The 22468-nt window shown below is 44.5% G+C and overlaps 1 protein-coding gene across 1 annotated transcript; it reads left to right on the top strand.

The window, feature by feature from the left end:
* Positions 1–1078: 1078 nt before the first annotated feature.
* On the top strand, positions 1079–22115 carry fadd (Fas (tnfrsf6)-associated via death domain). The gene is made up of 2 exons (XM_070899591.1): positions 1079–1630; positions 14088–22115. Exons 1-2 carry the CDS (start codon positions 1312–1314, stop codon positions 14360–14362), a joined length of 594 nt encoding a protein of 197 aa, XP_070755692.1. The 5' UTR covers positions 1079–1311; the 3' UTR covers positions 14363–22115.
* The last annotated feature ends 353 nt before the right edge of the window (positions 22116–22468 follow it).

Here is a 22468-nt window from a genome sequence, read left to right as displayed (position 1 = left end):
ATCTCCTCCAGCCTCACAACCACAACAACTTGTATTTATATAGCACATTTAACATAGTGAAACGTCCCAAGGTGCTTCACAGGAATATTATGCAATAAAAATTTGACACCGAGCCGCATAAGTAGAAATTAGTGCAGGTGACAAGAGGTAGGGTTATTGGAGCGTTTTGAAGGAGGAATGAGAGGTAGAGAGGCAGAGAGGTTTAGGCAAGGAGCTCCAGAGCTTGGGGCCTTGGCAACAGAAGGCACGGCCACCAATGGTTGAGCGATTTACAATCGGGGATGCTCAGGAGGGCAGAATTAGAGGAGCGCAGACATTTTGGGGGGTTGTGAGGCTGGAGGAGATTACAGAGATAGGGAGGGAGCCTATGGAGGGATTTGAAAATAAGGTTGAGAATTTTGAAATCGAGGCATTGCTTAACCGGAAGCCAATATAGGTCAGTAAGTATGGGTGATGGGTGAGCGGGACTTCGTGCAAGTTAGGATCACCTCTAGTTTACGTAGGGTAGAATGTGGGAGGCCAGCCAACGTTGGAATAGTCAAGTCTAGAGGTAACAAAGGCATGGATGAGGGCTTCAGCAGCAGATGAGCTGAGGCAAGGGCGGAGACAGTCAATGTTACGGAGGTGGAAATAGGCTGTCTTAGTTATGATGCGGATATGTGGCCGAAAACTCAATTCAGAGTCAAATATGACACCAAGGTTGCGAACAGTCTGGTTCAGCCTCAGACACCTCCCGATGAGATATCTGAGCTCCTCAAATTCTACTCTCTTGAGCATCTCTGATTATAATCGCTCAACCATTGGTGTCAAATTTTTGTCTTGTAATACTCCTGCACCTTGGGACGTTTTACTGCGTTAAAAATGCTATATAAATACAAGTTGTTGTTGCGAAAACAGTAAGTCCTTGGTAGCCATAACAACAGCAATTTCCATTATTGTTGTTTTAGTATGTTGAAGGCGCTATATAACTGCAAGTAGTTGTTGCGATGACTGACGTATCCCAGCTGTGAGGCGCCGCCTCTCCTGCAGGGGGCGAGCTGCAGCGTCACCGCCCGGCCGCTGGGTGGGGCGCTGCCGGAAGTGAATGAGTGAGAGAGAGTGGCAGGCTGCGGCTCGCTGACCGTTCGTCTGTCACACCCGGAAATTATAGCCCCCGGGCCGGCCCGGGGACACGAAACCCGCTGAGGCTCAGGTTTCAACTCAAAGCCCCGGCTCCAGGCCGAGGTTCCAAACTCAGGCCCCAGCTCCAGGCTCCAGGCTCGGGCCCGAAGCTCCAGGCTGAGGCTCTATCTAGACGGCCTCCAGGGAGACATGGCCATGGACCAAGCGGAGATGAGGTTCAACGTGCTGCTCAACGATATCTCGCAGAACCTGTCTAAAGAGAACCTGGAGAGCCTGAAGTTTCTGTGCAAGCCGAGCATTGGCAAGAAGAAGCTGGAAAGCATCACCAGCGGGAACCAGCTGTTCCAGGTGCTGGAGGAGCTCGACCAGCTCTCCTCTAAATACCCCGACGAGCTGTTTGTGCTGCTGGGCAACATTAAACGTCCCGACCTGCAGAATAAACTCTCTGCTTTCCAGCAGGGAAATGGCCATCTGCAGCATCCTGTTTGTGAAGTTGGAGGAATCACAGGTAAAGAGGTTTGAAGCTAACTTTTTAAAGGTGGAGGGGCAGCATTTCCATGGAAAAAAGGGTTGGATAAACCTCCTTCCTTGCAAGAAAGTCTTGCATTTATATAGCGCCTGTCACAACCTCAGGACATCCCAAAGTGCTTTACAGCCAATGAAGTATTTTATGAAGTATAGTCACTTTTAATGTAGGGAACGCAGCAGCCAATTTGTGCACGGCAAGCTCCCACAAACATGGATGTAAAAGATCCCATGCCCTTATTCAGAGAAAAGCAGGGGTGTCCTTTTCAATATTTATCCGTCAACCAACATCGCTAAAACACAGATAACCTGATCATTATTTCATTGCTATTTTTGGGACCTTGCTGTGTGCAATTTGCCAGTCGAATTTCCTTACATTACAGCAGTATTTGATTGGACGCGAAGTACTTTGGGCCATCCTGACGATAACATAAGAACATAAGAATTAGGAACAGGAGTAGGCCATCTAGCCCCTCGAGCCTGCTCCGCCATTCAATAAGATCCTGGCTGATCTGGTCGTGGACTCAGCTCCACTTACCCGCCCTCTCCCCGTAACCCTTAATTCCCTTATTGCTTAAAAATCTATCTATCTTTGACTTGAAAACATTCAATGAGCTTGCCTCAACTGCTTCCTTGGGCAGAGAATTCCACAGATTCACAACCCTCTGGGAGAAGAAATTCCTTCTCAACTCGGTTTTAAATTGGCTCCTCCGTATTTTGAGGCTGTGCCCCCTCGTTCTAGTCTCCCCGACCAGTGGAAACAACCTCTCCGCCTCTATCTTGTCTATCCCTTTCATTATTTTAAATGTTTCTATAAGATCACCCCTCATCCTTCTGAACTCCAAGGAGTAAAGACCCAGTCTACTCAATCTATCATAAGGTAACCACCTCATCTCTGGAATCAGCCTAGTGAATCGTCTCTGTACCCCCTCCAAAGCTAGTATATCCTTCCTTAAGTAAGGCGACCAAAACTGCACGCAGTACTCCAGGTGCGGCCTTACCAATACTCTATACAGTTGCAGCAGGACCTCCCTGCTTTTGTACTCCATCCCTCTCGCAATGAAGGCCAACATTCCATTTGCCTTCCTGATTACCTGCTGAACCTGCAAACTAACTTTTTGGGATTCATGCACAAGGAGAATTCCTCATCGGCGCCAAACCCCGGAACCTCCCTCGGGGGCCGGCGCCTCACAACTTGAGCCGCCTCGGGGAAATCCCCTCCGTGCCTTTCAGTTCCGCGCGGAGGGGTTTCCTGTACGGGCTGCTCCTGCACACCCTCAACTTTGCCATCCTCGCCGGCCGTCCGGACACGCCATGGCGTGCCATCTTGCCGTCCGGAGGAGGCGGGGGTCCCCGATGGAGGGCACTCTACGCAGGGGTCCTCCCACTATTCATCGGGGACTTGGCCTGGAGGATGGTGCACGGAGCAGTGCCGTGCAACAAATTTTTAAGCCGGTTCACGGACTCCCAGGCCGCCTGCAATTTCTGCGGTCTGGAAGAGTCCGTGTTCCATGTTTTTATGGAATGCACAAGGTTGCAGCCCCTGTTTTATTATTTGAAGGGGCTGCTCCTGAAATTCTGGCTGCACTTCAGTCCCACTCTCCTGATCTTTGGGCACCCTGTGCGGAGGGGAGCGGGTAGGTCCGAAGGCCTCCTCGTAGGACTGCTCCTGGGCACGGCCAAGGGTGCCATCAGCCGGTCCAGGCAGCAGGGGGTCGTTCAACCTGACTGCCTGCCTCTCTTCCGCTCTTACATCCGGTCCAGGGTGTCCTTGGAGATGGAGCACGCGGTGTCCACCGGTACGCTCGCGGCCTTCCGCGAGAGGTGGGCACCGGAGGGACTGGAGTGCATCATCACGCCCGGCAACCAAATTTTAATTTGATTTTACGTTTTTAAGTTTAATTTGTTTTAATTGCCGGTGCTTTTAGTGTCCCTTTCCCTTTTATAGGGGGCACTGGAAAAATGTGATTTTAGCGCCCAAAAAAAAGGAAAAAAGGGCCTTGTAAATGTCTGGTGTGTCACCCAGGTCGGGTGGCACGGTTTAATGTTTTATGTTTTTGCAGGTGAACTCCAAAAAGAGTTTCATGCACAAGGACCCCCCAGGTCCCTCTGCACCGCAGCATGTTGTAATTTCTCCCCATTCAAATAATAATGTGACAGATGTTTTTAAATGCAAGTTCTTTAAGTTATGGCAAGAGAAATCCAAAGCTGAACTGTGTATTAAAAGAGATGGCGGAAGTTATAGCAGATGCATTCATTATAATCTACCAAATTTCTCAGGACTCTGGGGAGGTACTAGCGGATTGGAAAGCAGCTAATGTAACGCCTCTGTTTAAAAAAGGGGCAGACAAAAGGCAGGTAACTATAGGCCGGTTAATTTAACATCTGTAGTGGGGAAAATGCTTGAAGCTATCATTAAGGAAGAAATAGCGGGACATCTAGATAGGAATAGTGCAATCAAGCAGACGCAGCATTGATTCATGAAGGGGAAATCATGTTTAACTAATTTACTGGAGTTCTTTGCGGATATAACGAGCATGGTGGATAGAGGTGTACCGATGGATGTGGTGTATTTAGATTTCCAAAAGGTATTCGATAAGGTGCCACACAAAAGGTTACTGCAGAAGATAGAGGTACGCGGAGTCAGAGGAAATGTATTAGCATGGGTAGAGAATTGGCTGGCGAACAGAAAGCAGAGAGTCGGGATAAATGGGTCCTTTTCGGGTTGGAAATCGGTGGTTAGTGGTGTGCCACAGGGATCGGTGTTGGGACCACAACTGTTTACAATATACATAGATGACCTGGAAGAGGGGACAGAGTGTAGTGTAACAACATTTGTAGATGACACAAAGATTAGTGGGAAAGCGGGTTATGTAGAGGACACACACAGGCTGCAAAGAGATTTGGATAGGTTAAGCGAATGGGCTAAGGTTTGGCAGATGGAATACAATGTCGGAAAGTGTGAGGTCATTCACCTTGGGGAAAAAAACAGTAAAAGGGAATATTATTTGAATGGGGAGAAATTACAACATGCTGAGGTGCAGAGGGACCTGGGGGCCCTTGTGCATGAAACTCTTTTAGAGTTTATCTGTAAAACAAAACATTAAACCGTGCCACCCGACCTGGGTGACACACCAGACATTTACAAGGCCCTATTTTTTTCCTTTTTTTTTGTGTTTTACTTTTTTTTTTGGTTTTTTTTTGGCACTAAAATCACAATTTTTCCCCAGTGCCCCCTATAAAAGGGAAGGGGACACTAAAAGCACCGGCAATTAAAACAAATTAAACTTTAAAACGTAAAATCAAATTAAAATTTGGTTGCCGGGCGTGATGATGCACTCCAGTCCCTCCGGTGCCCACCTCTCGGGGAAGGCCGCGAGCGTACCGGTGGACACCGCGTGCTCCATCTCCAAGGACACCCTGGACCGGATGTAAGAGCGGAAGAGAGGCAGGCAGTCATGTTGTTCGACCCCCTCGACCGCCCGCTGCCTGGACCGGCTCCTTGTGCATGAAACTCTTTTGAGTTTACCTGAAAAAAAACATAAACATTAAACCGTGCCACCCGCCCTGGATGACACAGCAGACATTTTCAAGGCCCCTTTTGTTTCCCTTTTTTGTGGGTTTTTTTTGAGTTTTTCTTTTTTTTTTCTTTTTTTTGGGCACTAAAATCACAATTTTCCAGTGCCCCCTATAAAAGGGAAGGGGACACTAAAAGCACCGGCATTTAAAACAAATTAAACTTTAAAACGTAAAATCAAATTAAAATTTGGTTGCCGGGCGTGATGATGCACTCCAGTCCCTCCGGTGCCCACCTCTCGCGGAAGGCCGCGAGCGTACCGGTGGACACCGCGTGCTCCATCTCCAAGGACACCCTGGACCGGATGTAAGAGCGGAAGAGAGGCAGGCAGTCAGGTTGAACGACCCCCTCGACCGCCCACTGCCTGGACCGGCTCCTTGTGCATGAAACTCTTTTGAGTTTACCTGCAAAACATAAAAACATTAAACGGTGCCACCCGACCTGGGTGACATTCCAGACATTTACAAGGCCCTTTTTTTTTTTTCCCCCCTTTTTTTTGTTTTTCTTTTTTTTTTTTTTTTTTTTTTTTTGGGCACTAAAATCACAATTTTCCCCAGTGCCCCCTATAAAAGGGAAGGGGGACACTAAAAGCACCGGCAATTAAGACAAATTAAACTTAAAAAAACGTAAAATCAAATTAAAATTTGGTTGCCGGGCGTGATGATGCACTCCAGTCCCTCCGGTGCCCACCTCTCGCGGAAGGCCGCGAGCGTACCGGTGGACACCGCGTGCTCCATCTCCAAGGACACCCTGGACCGGATGTAAGAGCGGAAGAGAGGCAGGCAGTCAGGTTGAACGACCCCCTCGACCGCCCGCTGCCTGGACCGGCTCCTTGTGCATGAAACTCTTTTGAGTTCCTTGTGCATGAATCCCAAAAAGTTAGTTTGCAGGTGCAGCAGGTAATCAGGAAGGCGAATGGAATGTTGGCCTTCATTGCGAGAGGAATGGAGTACAAAAGCAGGGGAGGTCCTGCTGCAACTGTATAGGGTACTGGTGAGGCCGCACCTGGAGTACTGCGTGTAGTTTTGGTCACCTTACTTAAGGAAGGATATACTGGCTTTGGAGGGGGTACAGAGACGATTCACTCGGCTGATTCCGGAGATGAGGGGGTTACCTTATGATAGATTGAGTAGACTGGGTCTTTACTCGTTGGAGTTCAGAAGGATGAGGGGTGATCTTATGGAAGCATTTAAAATCATGAAAGGGATAGACAAGATAGAGGCAGAGAGGTTGTTTCCACTGGTAGGGGAGACTAGAACTAGGGGGCACAGCCTTAAAATACAGAGGAGCCAATTTAAAACCGAGTTGAGAAGGAATTTCTTCTCCTAGAGGGTTGTGAATCTGTGGAATTCTCTGCCCAAGGAAGCACTTGAGGCTAGCTCATTGAATGTATTCAAGTCACAGATAGATAGATTTTTAACCAATAAGGGAATTAAGGGTTACGGGGAGCGGGCGGGTAAGTGGAGCTGAGTCCATGGCCAGATCAGCCATGATCTTGTTGAATGGCGGAGCGGGCTCGATGGCCTACTCCTGTTCCTAATTCTTATGTTCTTATGTAAGAAAAGATTGGTGGTAGGGGGTCAGCGGTAGGTGTAACTCATCCAGGTCTTGAAAATTCTGAGAGGCTTTGATAATGTTTATGTAAGTAAGCTACTTGGCAGTGCAGAATTATAGATTGTCCCTACTACATTAATTTCCAGCTTGTTTATTGCTCAGAGCAGTTGGTATGTGGAGCAGACTTCCAGCAGAGGATTATTGCAGTGTCATTTTAACACCTTCAACAAAAGGTCTGGCTGGAAATCTGGCTTGGCAGAAAGTTAGATAAGGTATAGATAGAGGGAATTCTTCATAAGGTCACATAGGATATACAGCACAGAAACAGACCATTCAGCCCAACCAGTCCATGCCGGTGTTTATGCTCTACTCGAGCCTCCTCCTGTCTTATCTCATCCAACTTTATCAGCATAATCTTCTATTCACTTCTCCTTCATATGCTTATCTAGCTTCCCCTTAAGTGCATCTGTACAATTCTCTTCAACCACTCCCTTTGGTAGCAAGTTCCACATTCTCACCGCTCTGGGTAAAGAAGTTTCTTCTGAATTCCCTATTTGATTTCTTGGTGACCATCTTATATCGATGGCCTCTAGTTTTGCTCTTCACAAGTGGAAACGCACACTCTGTTTCTACTCTTAACGAAACCTTTCATAATTTTAAAGACCTCTATTAGGTCATCCTTCAGCCTTCTCTTTACAAGAGAAAAAATATCCAGCTGGTTCATCCTTTCCTGACAGGTATACGCTCGCATTTCTGGTATCATCCTTGTAAATCTCTTTTGCACCCACTCCAGTGTCTCTATATCTTTTTTATAAAATGGCGACCAGAATTGCACACAGTACTCCAAGTGTGGTCTAACCGAGGTTCGATACAAGTTTATCAGAACTTCTTTACTTTTGAATTCAGTCTCTGTGTAGAAATAAACCCTAATGCTTGGTTTGCTTTTGGTATGGCCTTGTTAACCTGTATCGTTACTTTCAGTGATTTGTGTATTTGTACTCCGAGATCCCTTTGCTCCTCTATTCCACTTAGATTCTTATTTTCCATGTAATATGTCACCTCTCTCTTTTTCTTACCAAAATATTATACCTCACATTTATCTGTCCATAGAACACAATGCTAATGAGACACCACAAAAACATGTCATGCGTGGATGGCAACCAACCAATGTAAATGTGGGAATGGATAGACATTCGAGAAGTTTGATTGCCCTTCAGATCAGGTAGAAATTATGCAGGGCTTTACCTCCGGGGATTAGATGAACAGGATAGAAAGAAAGAAAGAAAGACTTGCATTTATATAGCGCCTTTAGCAACCACTGGAAGTTTCAAAGCGCTTTATAGCCAATTAAGTACTTTTGAAGGTGGTCTGCACAGAGCGGGATTAAATGGAGTGCACTTAAACAAAGTATTCTATTTGGAAAGAGTGGGAATTCAGAGAAGAACGGGAATATAGGGCTCATGGGATTGGGGTTGATAAAGGAGCATGGATTGAGGATTGGTTAACAGACAGAAAACAGAGAGTAGGAATAAATGGGTCATTTTTGGGTTGGCAGGCTGTGTAACTAGTGGGGTACCACAAGGATTGGTGTTCGGGCCCCAGTTATTCACAATCTATCATTGATTTGGATGAGGGGACCAAATGTAATACAGCATTCTGACTCCGGGACCGAGGCCGTTCTGGATTTTGCAGATATTCAAGACAGAGGTCGTTAGATTTTTGGTTATTAAAGGTATCAAGGGATTGTAGGGATAATGTAGGAAAGTGGAGTTGAGGTAGAATATCAGCCATGATCTTATTGAATGACAGAGCAGGCTCGAGGGGCCAAATGGCCACTTCCTGCTCCTCTTATTTTCTTTATGAAGTGTAGTCACTGTTGTAATGTAGCAGCCAATTTACGCACAGCAAGCTCTCACGAACAGCAATGTGATAATGACCAGATAATCTGTTTTTGTGATGTTGATTGAGTGATAAATATTGGCAGGATGTCCACTGAATGATCTGTGAGATATCAGATCGAAATGATCTGTAGTCATTCTGCATTTTCTTACATTCTAACCTCAAATGTGATTTCTAGATATAGAGATTCTAGATATCTAGATGTGATTTCTAGATATAGGACAGGAAAAGACCAGTTGGTCCTTTGAGCCTGTCCTATATTGTCACTGTGTGACTTACAAAAAATAATTCCTGGAATGTAGGCGTCGCTGGCATTTATTGCCCATCCCTAATTGCCCTTGATAAGGTGGTGGTGAGATGCTGCCGTAAACTGCTGCAGTCCGTGTGGTGAAGGTACTCCCACGGTGCTGTTGGGGAGGGAGTTCCAGGATTTTGACCCAGCGACGATGAAGGAACGGCGATGTGTTTCTAAGTCAGGATGGTTTCTAACTTCTACAACCATCATCCCCATCAGCCCTCCCAGCCACCGTTCAGGCAATCTTCCGGGAGAGGTTGGAAAAAAACTATGGGTGTATTTACACTATAACTGTAGCTAGTATTGGTGCACAATAATTTTTGCTTTGCACTGATGCTGCAGTTGGCGTAAATGCAGCGCGAATCCAGATTCGGGGTCTGTTCTCATACACACACACCGCCCCTGTGCTCGCTAACCTACACTGGCTCGTGGGCTGACAACGCCTCGATTTTAAAATTCTCATCCTTGTTTTCAAATCCTTCCATGGTCTCACCCCTCCCTATCTCTCTAACATCCACAACTCTAACGCCTACAACAACAACAACTTATATTTAAATAGCGCCTTTAATGTAGTAAAATGTCCCAAGGCGCTTCACAGGAGCATCATAAAAAAAAATTTGACACTGAGCCACATGAGACATTAGAGCAGGTGACAACAAGCTTGGTCAAAGTGGTAGATTTTAAGGAGCGCCTTAAAGGAGGAAAGAGGTTTAGACAGGGAATTCCAGAGCTTAGGGCCTTGGCAGCTGAAGGTTCAGCAACCAATGGTTGAGCGATTATAATCAGGGATGCTCAAGAGGCCAAAATTAGAGGAGCGCAGATATCTCGGAGGGTTGTGGGGCTGATGGAGATTAGAGATGGGGAGGGGCAAGGCCATGGAGGGATTTCAAAACGAGGATGAAAATTAAAAAATCAAAGTGTTGCTTAACCGGGAGCTGCTGTAGGTCAACGAGCACAGGGGTGATGGGTGAACGGGACTTGGTGCGAGTTTTGGATGACCAAGTTTACGGAGAAGCACGTCAGAGTAGTCAAGTCTAGAGGTGATAAAGGCATGGATGAGGGTTTCAGCAGCACATGAGCTGAGGCAGGGGCTGAGACGGGCGATGTTCCAGAGATGGAAATATCTGGTCCTCGTGATGGCGTGGATATGTGGTCAGAAGCTCTTCTCTGCAAAGAGGTTATTCTGATTCACTTTCTGATTTTAAACTCGCAGTATTAATGTCACTACTCCTAGGGCAGGTACAACATGGGTTAGACACAGAGTACAGTTCACTCTATAGTGCCTCATCAAACACTCCCACAGCAGGAACAAAAAGATTGAAATTAGTTGGAGCTTTTTTCTTTAGGAAAGAGAATACTTGGAGGTGACCTGATGGAGGTCTCTAAAATTAGGAATGAGAATGGCAGGGTGGATGTGGAGAGAATGTTTCCACTTGTTGGAGAATCCTAAGCTAAGGGCCATACATACAAGTTAGTTACTAATAAAATGCTAAATTTTTTTACTCGGAGTGGAGAGAATGTGTATCTCACTACCACAGGAAGTGGTTGAAGTAAATAGCTTTCAAAAGGAAGCCAGACGAATACATGAAAGAAATGGGAATAGAAAAACCTGCTGAAAGACTGAGATGAGGGAGATGGAATAGTGGGGGAGACTCGTGTGGTGTATAAACACTGGCACCGATTAGTTGGCCCGAATGGTTTGTTTCTGTGCTGTGTAGTCTATGCAACCTTCCAAAATCTCTGTGCCCCTCCGATTCTGGCCTCATGAGCATCCCCGATTTTAATCACTCCACCACTGGCGGCCGTACCTTCAGCTGCCTAGGCCCTAAACTCTAAAATTCCCTCCCTCAACCTCTCCGCCTCTCTACCACTCTCTCCCCCTTTAAGGTGCTCTGTAAACTACCTCTCTGACCAAGCTTTTGGTCAGCAATCCTAATAGTGCCTTACGTGGCTCAGTGTCAAATTTGATTTGATAATGCGCCTTGGGCCATTTTATTACGTTAAAGGTTCTGTTTAAATGCAAGTTGTTGCAATAAACAGGATGAGACTCCCTGGAGGAAGGATTTTCGCTGTACTTTGCTGTGGAGTTAGATTGGGCCCTGACTCCCGTTTACACTGCTGTCCTTCAACGTTAGGCGTGTAGCGTGGATGAATGAGAAGCTAACCACTGTTGCTACGCTTTGAAATCATGGGGCCATAAATTGCGGTCTCTCCGGGTGTATACGATGTGTGCACGCGCCCGAAGAGGCCCCACAAGCGCATGCGCCTAGATCGCAAGTGCCGGGTTTATCAATTTTTTTTTTGACAGATTACGCACCTCCCCGGGAGAAGGGCCTTCGCGGGCAGAGATTTGGGTTATTTGCCCAACTCTTGCCCAGCTATTGTCCTTCAAATTCTTACGCCTGAAAACAGCAAGCGTAAACCAGCGTAAGAGTTTTAAAAGATAGAAAAAATAAATGTTATTACTTTTATATTAACCCTGCCCATGAAGGTAAGTTTTTGTTTAACACAATTAAAACATTAAAAAAAAATTAGAAATTTTTTTTTGTAATAAAACATTGAACTTAATTTAATTTCTATTAAGTTTTTTTTTAATTTATGTGTGCGTTTTTTTTTGTTTTTAGTGGTATTCTCATTGATAGGAATGTGAACTCGGAGCTCCCATTACTATGAATGAGAATATTACATTGTGATTGGTGGTCCAGGCCCATGTGATTCCAGGATGCGCCTCTGTGCTGAGCTGCGCAGCTAGAACATAAGAACATAAGAATTAGGAACAGGAGTAGGCCATCTAGCCCCTCGAGCCTGCTCCGCCATTCAACAAGATCATGGCTAATCTGGCCGTGGACTCAGCTCCACATACCCGCCCGCTCCCCGTAACCCTTAATTCCCTTATTGGTTAAAAATTTATCTATCTGTGACTTGAATACATTCATTGAGCTAGCCTCAACTGCTTCCTTGGGCAGAGAATTCCACAGATTCACAACCCTCTGGGAAAAGAAATTCCTTCTCAACTCTGTTTTAAATTGGTTCCCCCGTACGTTGAGGCTGTGCCCCCTAGTTCTAATCTCCCCGACCAGTGGAAACAACCTCTCCGCCTCTATCTTGTCTATCTCTTTCATTATTTTAAATGTTTCTATAAGATCACCCCTCATCTTTCTGAACTCCAACGAGTAAAGACCCAGTCTACTCAATCTATCATCATAAGGTAACCCTCTCATCTCCGGAATCAACCTAGTGAATCGTCTCTGTACCCACTCCAAAGCTAGTATATCCTTCCTTAAGTAAGGTGACCAAAACTGCACGCAGTACTCCAGGTGCGGCCTCACCAATACCCTATACAGTTGCAGCAGGACCTCCCTGCTTTTGTACTCCATCCCTCTCTCAATGAAGGCCAACATTCCATTCGCCTTCCTGATTACCTACTGCACCTGCAAACTAACTTTTTGGGATTCATGCACAAGGACCCCCAGGTCCCTCTGCACCGCAGCATGTTGTAATTTCTCCCCATTCAAATAATATTCCCTTTTACTGTTTTTTTTTCCCAAGGTGGATGATCTCACATTTTCCGACATTGTATTCCATCTGCCAAACCTTAGCCCATTCGCTTAACCTATCTAAATCTCTTTGCAGCCTCTCCGTGTCCTCTACACAACCCGCTTTCCCACTAATCTTTGTGTCATCTGCAAATTTTGTTACACTACACTCTCTCCCCTCTTCCAGGTCATCTATGTATATTGTAAACAGTTGTGGTCCCAGCACCGATTTCCAACCTGAAAAGGACCCATTTATCCCGACTCTCTGCTTTCTGTTAGCCAGCCAATTCTCTATCCATGCTAATACATTTACTCTGACTCCGCGTACTTTTATCTTCTGCAGTAACCTTTTGTGTGGCACCTTATTGAATGCCTTTTGGAAATCTAAATAGACCACATCCATCGGTACACCTCTGTCCACCATGCTCGTTATATCCTCAAAGAATTCCAGTAAATTAGTTAAACATGATTTCCCCTTCATGAATCCATGTTGCGTCTGCTTGATTGCACTATTCCTATATTCCTATCTAGATGTCCCGTTATTTCTTCCTTAATGATAGCTTCAAGCATTTTCCCCACTACAGATGTTAAACTAACCGGCCTATAGTTACCTGCCTTTTGTCTTCCCCCCTTTTTTAAACAGAGGCGTTACTTAGCTGCTTACCAATCCGCTGGTACCTCCCCAGAGTCCAGAGAATTTTGGTAGATTATAATGAATGCATCTGCTATAACTTCCGCCATTCCTTTTAATACCCTGGGATGCATTTCATCAGGACCAGGGGACTTGTCATTGAATCCCATTAGCCTGTCCAGCACTACCCCACTAGTGATGGTGATTATCTCAAGGTCCTTCCTTCCCACATTCCCGTGACCAGCAATTCTTGGCATGGTTTTTGTGTCTTCCACTGTGAAGACCGCAGCAAAATAATTGTTTAAGATCTCAGCCATTTCCACATTTCCCATTACTAAATCCCCCTTCTCATCTTCTCCGGGACCAACATTTACTTTAGTCACTCTTTTCCGTTTTATATATCGGTAAAAGCTTTTACTATCTGTTTTTATGTTTTGCGCAAGTTTACTTTCGTAATCTATCTTTCCTTTCTTTATTGCTTTCTTAGTCATTCTTTGCTGTCGTTTAAAATTTTCCCAATCTTCTAGTTTCCCACTAACCTTGGCCACCTTATACGCATTGGTTTTTAATTTGATATTCTCCCTTATTTCCTTGGTTATCCACGGCTGGTTATCCCTTCTCTTACCTCCCTTTTTCACTTTAATATATTTTTGTTGAGCACTATGAAAGAGCTCCTTAAAAATCCTCCACTGTTCCTCAATTGTGCCACCGTTTAGTCTGTGTTTCCAGTCTACTTTAGCCAACTCTGCCCTCATCCCACTGTAGTCCCTCGGAGCGCAAGTGTTAGTTCCTCCGGGACTACCAGGTACTTCCGTTTAAAAAAATAAATAAATAAATAAATTGGTCGGAGGTGTCCGCCCGCAGGAAGCCTCTAATCACAATTTCTGGCCCGAGATTTTTTTAGTTCAAAACTGAGCTTCGTTTTAAGTATTCACTTTTATTTTCTAGAACGTCTGAACGTTGCATTTAACGTGATCTGCGATGGCGTTGGAAAAGATTGGCGGATGGTCGCAAGAACACTTGGGCACAAAGAAGCACTACTTCAGCAAATTGAATACAAATATCCGTTCAACATGCGGGAACAGATCCGGCAAGCTCTGATAGAATGGCAGAAGACCAAAGGAAAGGAAGCCACTGAAGACAATCTGGTAAAAGTCCTACGTCGCTGCAATCTTAACCTGGTAGCCGATACTGTCGAAGAAGCGGTGTCCAAGATTGATTGACTTTTAAACTGAGAACACAAACTATTCTCATTGGCAACATTGTATATTTCAAAAATGCTCTGGGCATCAAAGCAAAATTTCTGTTCCTTCTGAAGGTTAAAACGAAACCTTTTCTCGTGTGGTGGCCTTTTACCCAATTCTGTAATCAGCATCGTACTTGTTTTCGACTAGTACCCTCGGAGTCTCCTATTCCATTGAAAATGACTGGTGTATGTTTTAGGTTTGATAGTGGCATTCAGGATTCAAAGGCTTGCTGTGTTGTTCATCATCTAAGCAAGGGTGCATTCACACTGTCGGCTTGGTGTCGTGGTTTCGGCTTCACACCCAGTGCTCACCTCGTGGAGTGTGAATTGGGTGTGAAGCTCCAAACTGCCTGTGGTGCAAAGCAGAGTGACTGCCTCCTCCAGGAATGATGGTTTCTCTTAAGGTCAGGCCCTGATCTACACATTCAGGCCGCTGTAACTTCTTAGGCAGTCCCCTTGGAGTCGACGATGGCTTGCTTCCACATTAAAAATGAGTTCTCAGGTGACCGATGAGATTTTCTCAGGTGACCGATGAGATTTTAACAGTGGAAAATGGCTGTACATGAATTATTTTAACGTGGGCTGGCTGTTGCACACCAGCTACCACTCGAGCTTGACAGAGCAAGGTCTTGGTCCAGTGACAAGAGGATCCAAGACGACTGGAGTCCGCTGCATGGGCCTAGTGCATAGACAAAAACATACTCCTGAAACTAGGATCGGTGAAAAATAAAACCTCTTCACCACAGGTCATAGTGTGAATGCACCCCCAATCAAGATTTATACTACATTTGGATCAACTATTTCTCAGGCTATTTTAAAATATTGTGGACAAAAAGAGCACTGATAATGTCTGAATTTGTTGCAATTTCTTTTGTGCAAACATTAATCCCACTTAAAAAAAAACATTTTTATAGTAGATTTTATTTGCTTGATACATCGCCAGCTATAGAATATTGAACTATTTCCGTTTGTTTTTATTCATGTTGAAGAGAGCTTGCACATGACTCCACGGGTAAATTAGTGATGTAAACTGTTGTCCCTGTATCCTGCTTACCAAGGTGATGAATTGACAGGATTGACCAGTGGGGCATTCTGGTTTTTGCATTTGTTGACCGCAGGAACTCCAATCAGGTTTAGTACAAGTCGCAGCAACACAAGGCTGATCCTATTCTGCCTGCATCTTGACTTCAGCACTGATTGTGTTTGCTAGTTTCCCACCCAACGAGGACTATTGCTCACCAACGACTGGGGGGGGGGATGAGTACTCGATAGCAATATTTTCTCCCATAAGGCTAGATCTAGGTTAGATGTCAGGAGGTGGTTCTTTTCACGGAGAATAGTGGACCTCTGGAACAAGCTGCCCTCTCGTGGTGGATGCAGACTCGCTAAATTCCTTAAAGCAAAAGCTGGATTTGTTTCTGGCTGCGGCGGAGATGACCTCTTCCAGAAGGTAGTTACTGCAGGGAATTAAATGGCCGGAGTGATCTCCTGGACTAATTTCGATTGCCTAGATGGGTCGGAGAGGAATTTCACAGATTTATTCCCCCAAATTGGCTTGGGTTTTTTCTGTTTCTTGGCCTCTCCCAGGAGATCACGTGGTTTCGGGTGGGGTGCAGTGTATATGTTGTGATACACAAGGTATCGCAATTATGTGGGACAGGCTCAGTGGACCTGATCTTTACCTGTCAGTCATTTTTCGTATGTTCTTTTATCTCCTCCTCCTGCTAGCCTTCCTCTCCAGTCAGGATACACCTGGCGATGGTGGGGATCCTTTACTGACCTGAGCACAGATGTTTCTAGTGAAAGGCCTTGCCTTCATGCATTCTTTCTAGAGTCCCCAATAAGACTGGGTGCATGGCTCCGTGACCTCTAACACGTACGTACATTGCCATTTTGCAAACAAACAAGGAAGGAACTTGCAGCACCTTTCATGATCTCGGGACATCCCAAGGTGCTTTACAGCAAATGAATTACTTTTGAATTGTAGTCTCTCTATTGTTGTGTCGGCAAATGCGACAGCCAGTTTGCACATAGCAAGATCCCACATACAGCTTATGAGAGAAATGCCCCAGGTGATCTGTGTTTGGGGTGTTGGTCAAGGAGTAAATGTCGGCCAGGACACCTGGCGAACGCGCCCGCTGCTCTTCGAATAGTGACAAGGGATTTTTAAATCCACGCAAGAGCAGAGGATTCTGTTTAACCTCTCATCCAAGAGACAATGCAGTCTAGATTATATAAGCAGAAATTGCTGGAAATACTCAGCAGGTCAGACAGCATCTATGGAGATGGAAACCGAGTTAATGTTTCAGCTCAGTGACCCTTCATCAGAACTGGAAAATGTTACACATTCAGCATGTTTTAAGCAACTGCAGAGGCAGGGAAAGGAGAGGAAAGGTCTGTGATTGGGTGGAAGGCTGGAGTGATTGAATGATAAAAGGGATGACGGGGCAGGTAAAGAAACAAAAGATGGGGCTAGAGGAGCTGTAAATGGCAACAGCAAAATCATTACCAGCAGCTGCTGTCTGGGATAAAATGGGAGCAATGTGCTCAAGTTCTGGAGTGGGGCTTGAACTGACAACTTTTTCCAGTTTGAGGTGAGCGTGCTGCCATTGAGTCAAGGCTGATGCCACCCTGCCCCATACCTATTCTGGAGCATTCCATGTAAAGACCACAGCTCCTGTTTCTTCACTTTTATACGGTCAGAAGCACCTTCCCTCCATACTGTTTGCTTTTATCTGCTTGCTTCAGAGGGTGGTCAAGTCTGAGGGCATTCTGATGGATCTGTCCTAGGTGTGGCATAATCTGCCATTCATGGGCACGAGATCATGTGTGGAGTGTTTTCCTCATCGCCTGGCCAGGTCTTAATATTTGGTGCATGATGTGATGAACCGAGAAAACCTGGAATGGTGAGCACCACATGGCATATACTGTCCAGTCGTACCCAATTTCACTGGTATAAGTTAAATAATTACTCTATATTCAATTTCAGAGCATAACCTTTCGGAAAAGACCCCCAGGCCTAACCAGTTCACCCCTTATTGAAAGATCAACCTATCGGCATTCTCACGTATTCTTCAATTCCTTCTAATTGCCTCTTAACCCCATTGTTATCTGCTGCAGTGGTCTTCCCTTGTGGCCTATTCCTCAAATCTATTACTTTTGGGTGAAGAAATTCTGCCTGACTTCCCTTCGCAACCTAACTTCCTCATTTTTAAATTGAGATCCCTGGTATTCGAATCCTTCTCCACAGCAAATAGTTTGCTTTTATCAACATCCCTTCATGATCTTGAAAACTTCAATGACGTTACCTTGAAATCTCTATGAAAGATAAAAAGCTCAACTTCCATATCTACCTTTTCGTATTAATATAAATTCTTCATGCTTCAATCATCTATCTTTATATCATCAAGGACAAAAATATCCTTGCTGTAAGACCACAACTTGCATACTAAAGTCTAGATTGTGGTGTTACATTTTTTTTTTCTCCCCTTCTGACTCTTAAGTATTTTAGTTCCTGTATTTTCCTACATTACGACAGTGACTACACTTCGAAGAGTACTTCATTGGCTGTAAAGCGCTTTGGGATGTCCAGTGGTTGTCCAAAGGTGCTATATAAATGCAAGTCTTTTTTTTTAAATTGCTCTTATAAGTGAGTCTTAAGAGTATCTTAAGACTGGCCCTGATAATCAAGTAAGTTTTTTTTAAAAGGGGTCTAGTATAATGCACAGAAAACCTTTCTGGAATTGCTTTAGTTGCAGCATCTATTTCATATCTGAACACGGCCTTTCTTGCATACTCGCCAAGCAGTAGGCCTCATTTCAGACTTTTAACAAGTTCATTTTTGAACCATAGATAAATAACTGACTATCTAAACGTAATATGATCAACATCTGCATAATATATTTACAATGGTCATAGTAACCAGATCTTTGAACAAAAGACTAATAGTTGAAATCTAGGTAAACTATCCCTCCTCGTCCTCCTTGACCTGTCTGCAGCCTTTGACACGATTGACCACTCCATCCTCCTCCACTGTCGTCCAGCTGGGTGGGACTGCACTCGCCTTGTTCCATTCTTATCTATCTAATCGTAGCCAGAGAATCACCTACAATGGTTTCTCTTCCCGCTCCCGCATCGTTACATCTGGTCCCCCCCCCAAGGATCTATCCTTGGCCCCCTCCTATTTCTCATCTACATGCTGCCTCTTGGTGACATAATTGGAAAACACAACCACAGTTTCCACATGTATACTAATAACATCCAGCTCTACCTCACCACCACCTCTCTCGGCCCCTCCACGGTCTCTAAATTGTCATACTGCTTGTCCGACATCCTGTTCTGGATGAGCAGAAATTTTCTCCAATTAAATATTGGGAAGTCCGAAGCCATTGTTTTCGGTCCCCGCTCGAGCTTCCTGAACTTCTGTAGCTACATTCAAAGGTAATAGTCACTGAGGCGAATCATGCAGCGTGCGTTTGTTTGAATGTGGCATGGGTCCTCCTTCAAGCTTTTGAAACGGGCAATAAATACTCTCAGCATCTGTTATTGAACTCTGTGGCCCAGATTTTCTGTTCGTAAATAAGTAGAAAGAAAGACTTGCATTTATATAGTGCCTTTCACGATCTTGGGACATCTCCGTGCTTTACAGCCTTTAAAGTACTTTTTGAAACCTAGTCACTGTTGTAATAAAGGAACTAAGAATGAATGGGTTATCCTTGGCATTACGATTGTAAAATGGAGGTCTTTATGACTTAAGTTAAAGACTAAGACTAGACCAAACACATGCTTCATTTTTGTTGCACAAGATTTGACCAGTGCCCTACAGGGTAACAGTATAGCCTTTCAATGTGTAATCAGTTTGTCTCGTAATGTAATCACGTTATGAGAGGAGGAGGTGCTGACATTCTTGGAAGGGTGATGAGTTGACCCCTATTGTTCTCAGCGGGGGGTGATTGTTGCAGTTCAAAACAACGTGCCAGATGTTCCTGCTTGCATCATGTCGTGGATGCCCATCACCCCACCTGTCATTGCTGACCTATACTAGCTCTTCCCCAACACCACCACCACCTGCGCATTAAATCAAATCCCTTCACTGCGATATGTGTGTGTACTAGGTCCATGCAGCAGAGCTGGTCTCCAGTTGTCTTGGTTAATCCTTGCCACAGGACCAAGACCTAACTCTGTCAAGCCCATGTGGTGGCTGGTGTGCAACGGCCACCACGTTTTAAAAAAAATCCACACACAGGCATCTTCCACCCTTTAACCTGTAGCTTGGGACCTGGAATATCAGGTCCTTTATTGAAACACCTGTGAACTTATCCCTTTTTGAAGCAAATCAGCCTCTATACGAGGGACCGCCTAAGAAGATATAGAGCACTGGTTCTGGCCCAGCTGGAGTATTGTGTCCAATTCCGGGCACCATACTTTAGGAAGGCTTTGGAGAGAGGGTACATTTACTAGCATGGTTTCAGGATGAGGGATTGCAGTTACATAGACAAACTGGAGAAGCTAGGGGTTCTCCTTCGAGCAGAGAAGGCTAAGAGGAGATTTGAAAGAGGTGTTTAAAATCCTGAAAGGTTTAGATCGAGTAAATAAAGAGAAACTGTTTCCAATGGTTGAAGGGTTGATAACCAGAGAGCACCGATTTAAGGTGATTGGCAAAAAATCCAGAGGCAACATGAGGTAAAACCTTTTTACGCAGCGATTTGGTTAGTGTGATATTTTCCTTACGCATCACAAAGACACAGACTACAAGATGGCTCTACAGGAACTTGACATGTGACCTTGTCACATGATGCTTTTATTATATACATCAGCAGTAGGTGCATTACCGCAGTAGCCCACTAGGTAGAGCAGTAGTCCATGCCACTCTGTCTATGTGTGTGTGTGCGCCTGTTAGAGACATTGATTCCGAGGAATCATGGGAGTTCAGGTGAAAGTGAAGCCCTATATTACACTTCTCCCTCCTTAATGAAGAAATAATCAGAACAAAATAATCATCATACATAACTTGCATGGTTTACACAACAAAAGATACGGACTTATATTTACAAATTAAATTTAACCACTGGTTTTCTGTTTCAAAGAGGATACCTTCGCGTCAAACTTAGACTCATTCTAGGCTGAGCCTGAGGAGAGTTTTCCTCTGAGGGCAATCCTTGATCTATATTTTGACTCTACAACTTCAGACTGTTTGTCTGCCTGACTCAGCCTCCAACTTAAATTCTGACTTTCTCTTGGACTTGTTTCTAATACATCTGATGTAGGATTTGCTACTGGTACTCTACTTGTAACAAGACTATCTGGCTTATCAGAAATAATCGAATCATTCCAACTTTCAATTCCTTCCACATCTGTAGGTAAAATATGATCAATGTAAACAAACCTAACCTTTCCATTATCAAACATCTTGACCAAATATGTGCAAGGGCCATATATCTTCATTACTCTTCCTGGTAACCATTTTAACCATTTATGGTGGTGGTTCTTCACTCTAACCTTCTGATTCAATTTCACACCTCTCTTACTCTATCTCTTATGATTTCATTGCAATTTTTACTCTGCTGCATCATTTGAAGCAGGTTGGTATGGTGGAGCTTTGGTATGTTTCACACATTTCTGCTCATGAACTGTTTAAATTCTTCTGAACAAAATTGCAACCCATTATCAGACACAATTAGTCTGGGAGGCCATATGAAGAAAACAATCTTCATAAATTGTCTACTGTATTACTTGTTTTCCACATTGGAAACACCTCTACTCACTTCGAATGACTATCAATCACAATGAACAATTGTTTTCCTTCTAGCTCACAAAATCTATATGTAACCTTTGCCACACCTTGAGAGACCATTTCCATGGCTGTAATGGTACTGATGGTAGTTTTTTGCTTACCAATTGACATGTTGTACACTGACTAACGATGTATTCTATATGTTTATCTAAACCTGGCCACCATAAGTAACTGCACGCAAAACTCTTAGTCAAGCATATTCCCAAGTGCTGGTCATGAAGATCTCCAAACAATTTTGACCTGAATCTATTTGGAATAACCACCAAGTCTTCAAATAACATGGAATAGTGCCATGAGATCTTTTACGTCCACTTGTGAGAGCAGACAGGGCCTCGGTTTAACGTCCCATCCGAATGACAGCACCTCTGACAGTGCATTGCTCCCTCAGCACTGCACAGAAGTGTCAGCCTAGATTTTTTTTGTGCTCAAGTATCGAGTGGGACTTGAGCCCATAATCTTCTAACTCAGAGGCAAGAGTGCTACCCACTGAGCCACAGCTGTATACAGGCCTAAACATTAATAGATATCCAAGGTCCTGACAAAAGTACGAAGAATAGCTACTCAAGTGATTCTCTGCACAGGATACTTCATTGAACTTGATTGACAGTTCTTTATTCAGATGCCTTTGGGCTGGAACATATAGCAGAGATGTCTTGTGTTTCCCACTTCAGTTTAGTCTAATAGACAGCTGCAGTGGGTGGAAATTTCATACCAGCTACATCTAACTAACGCACTCTGAAGGACTTTAACCGTTTCATCCAAAAATCATGTATAGAATTGTGCAAGGTATACATTCTGGAAAAGGAGGTTTAAATCCCTTGTGGACAGATGCCATCTTCATTATTTTTTTTAAGCATTTGCTCAATCAATAATTTACTGTTATTCCTTTTATGCAATTAATCTTACTTGCAAATAAATCTATTAGTTTTACCATGAACGTAATGCTCCACATTGTGGCATTTACTATCTTTTGGAGAAGGTGGCGGACGTCCTATTTAAACTCTGATGGTCTTCTATCATAAAGGGGTAATTGTTAGTCCAGGGGCGCACCAGCCCACTCACGGCAGGGATAAAGGTGCAAATGTTAGCTCGTAGCAAGCACACTCAGTCTGCTGAGGGACATTGGGCCCAAATTTCCCTAACCTCTTTTTCTGGCGCCCTCACTCGAGCTGCGCTGCCTTTGCCCGCCTCCAAGTGCGCCGAAAAAAGACCTCAGTATTTTGGCTGCTCCTCAGCCTCTCCTCCGTCATGGTGTAGCGTGGTCCAATGGATTGGGGCGGAGCCAGGTCC

The sequence above is a fragment of the Pristiophorus japonicus genome, chromosome 14, assembly GCF_044704955.1.
Source record: "Pristiophorus japonicus isolate sPriJap1 chromosome 14, sPriJap1.hap1, whole genome shotgun sequence".
Lineage (NCBI taxonomy): Eukaryota > Metazoa > Chordata > Chondrichthyes > Pristiophoridae > Pristiophorus > Pristiophorus japonicus.
The sequence above is the reverse complement of the archived record's forward strand: the minus strand, read 5'-3'. Positions and strand labels throughout refer to the sequence as shown.

Bases quoted from the DNA above. Each gene is read 5' to 3' on its own strand.
- fadd (XM_070899591.1), top strand. From the start codon at position 1,312: ATGGCCATGGACCAAGCGGAGATGAGGTTCAACGTGCTGCTCAACGAT. The intron at 1,631-14,087 runs GTAAAGAGGTTT...TTTATTTTCTAG, and splicing joins TGAAGTTGGAGGAATCACAG to AACGTCTGAACGTTGCATTT.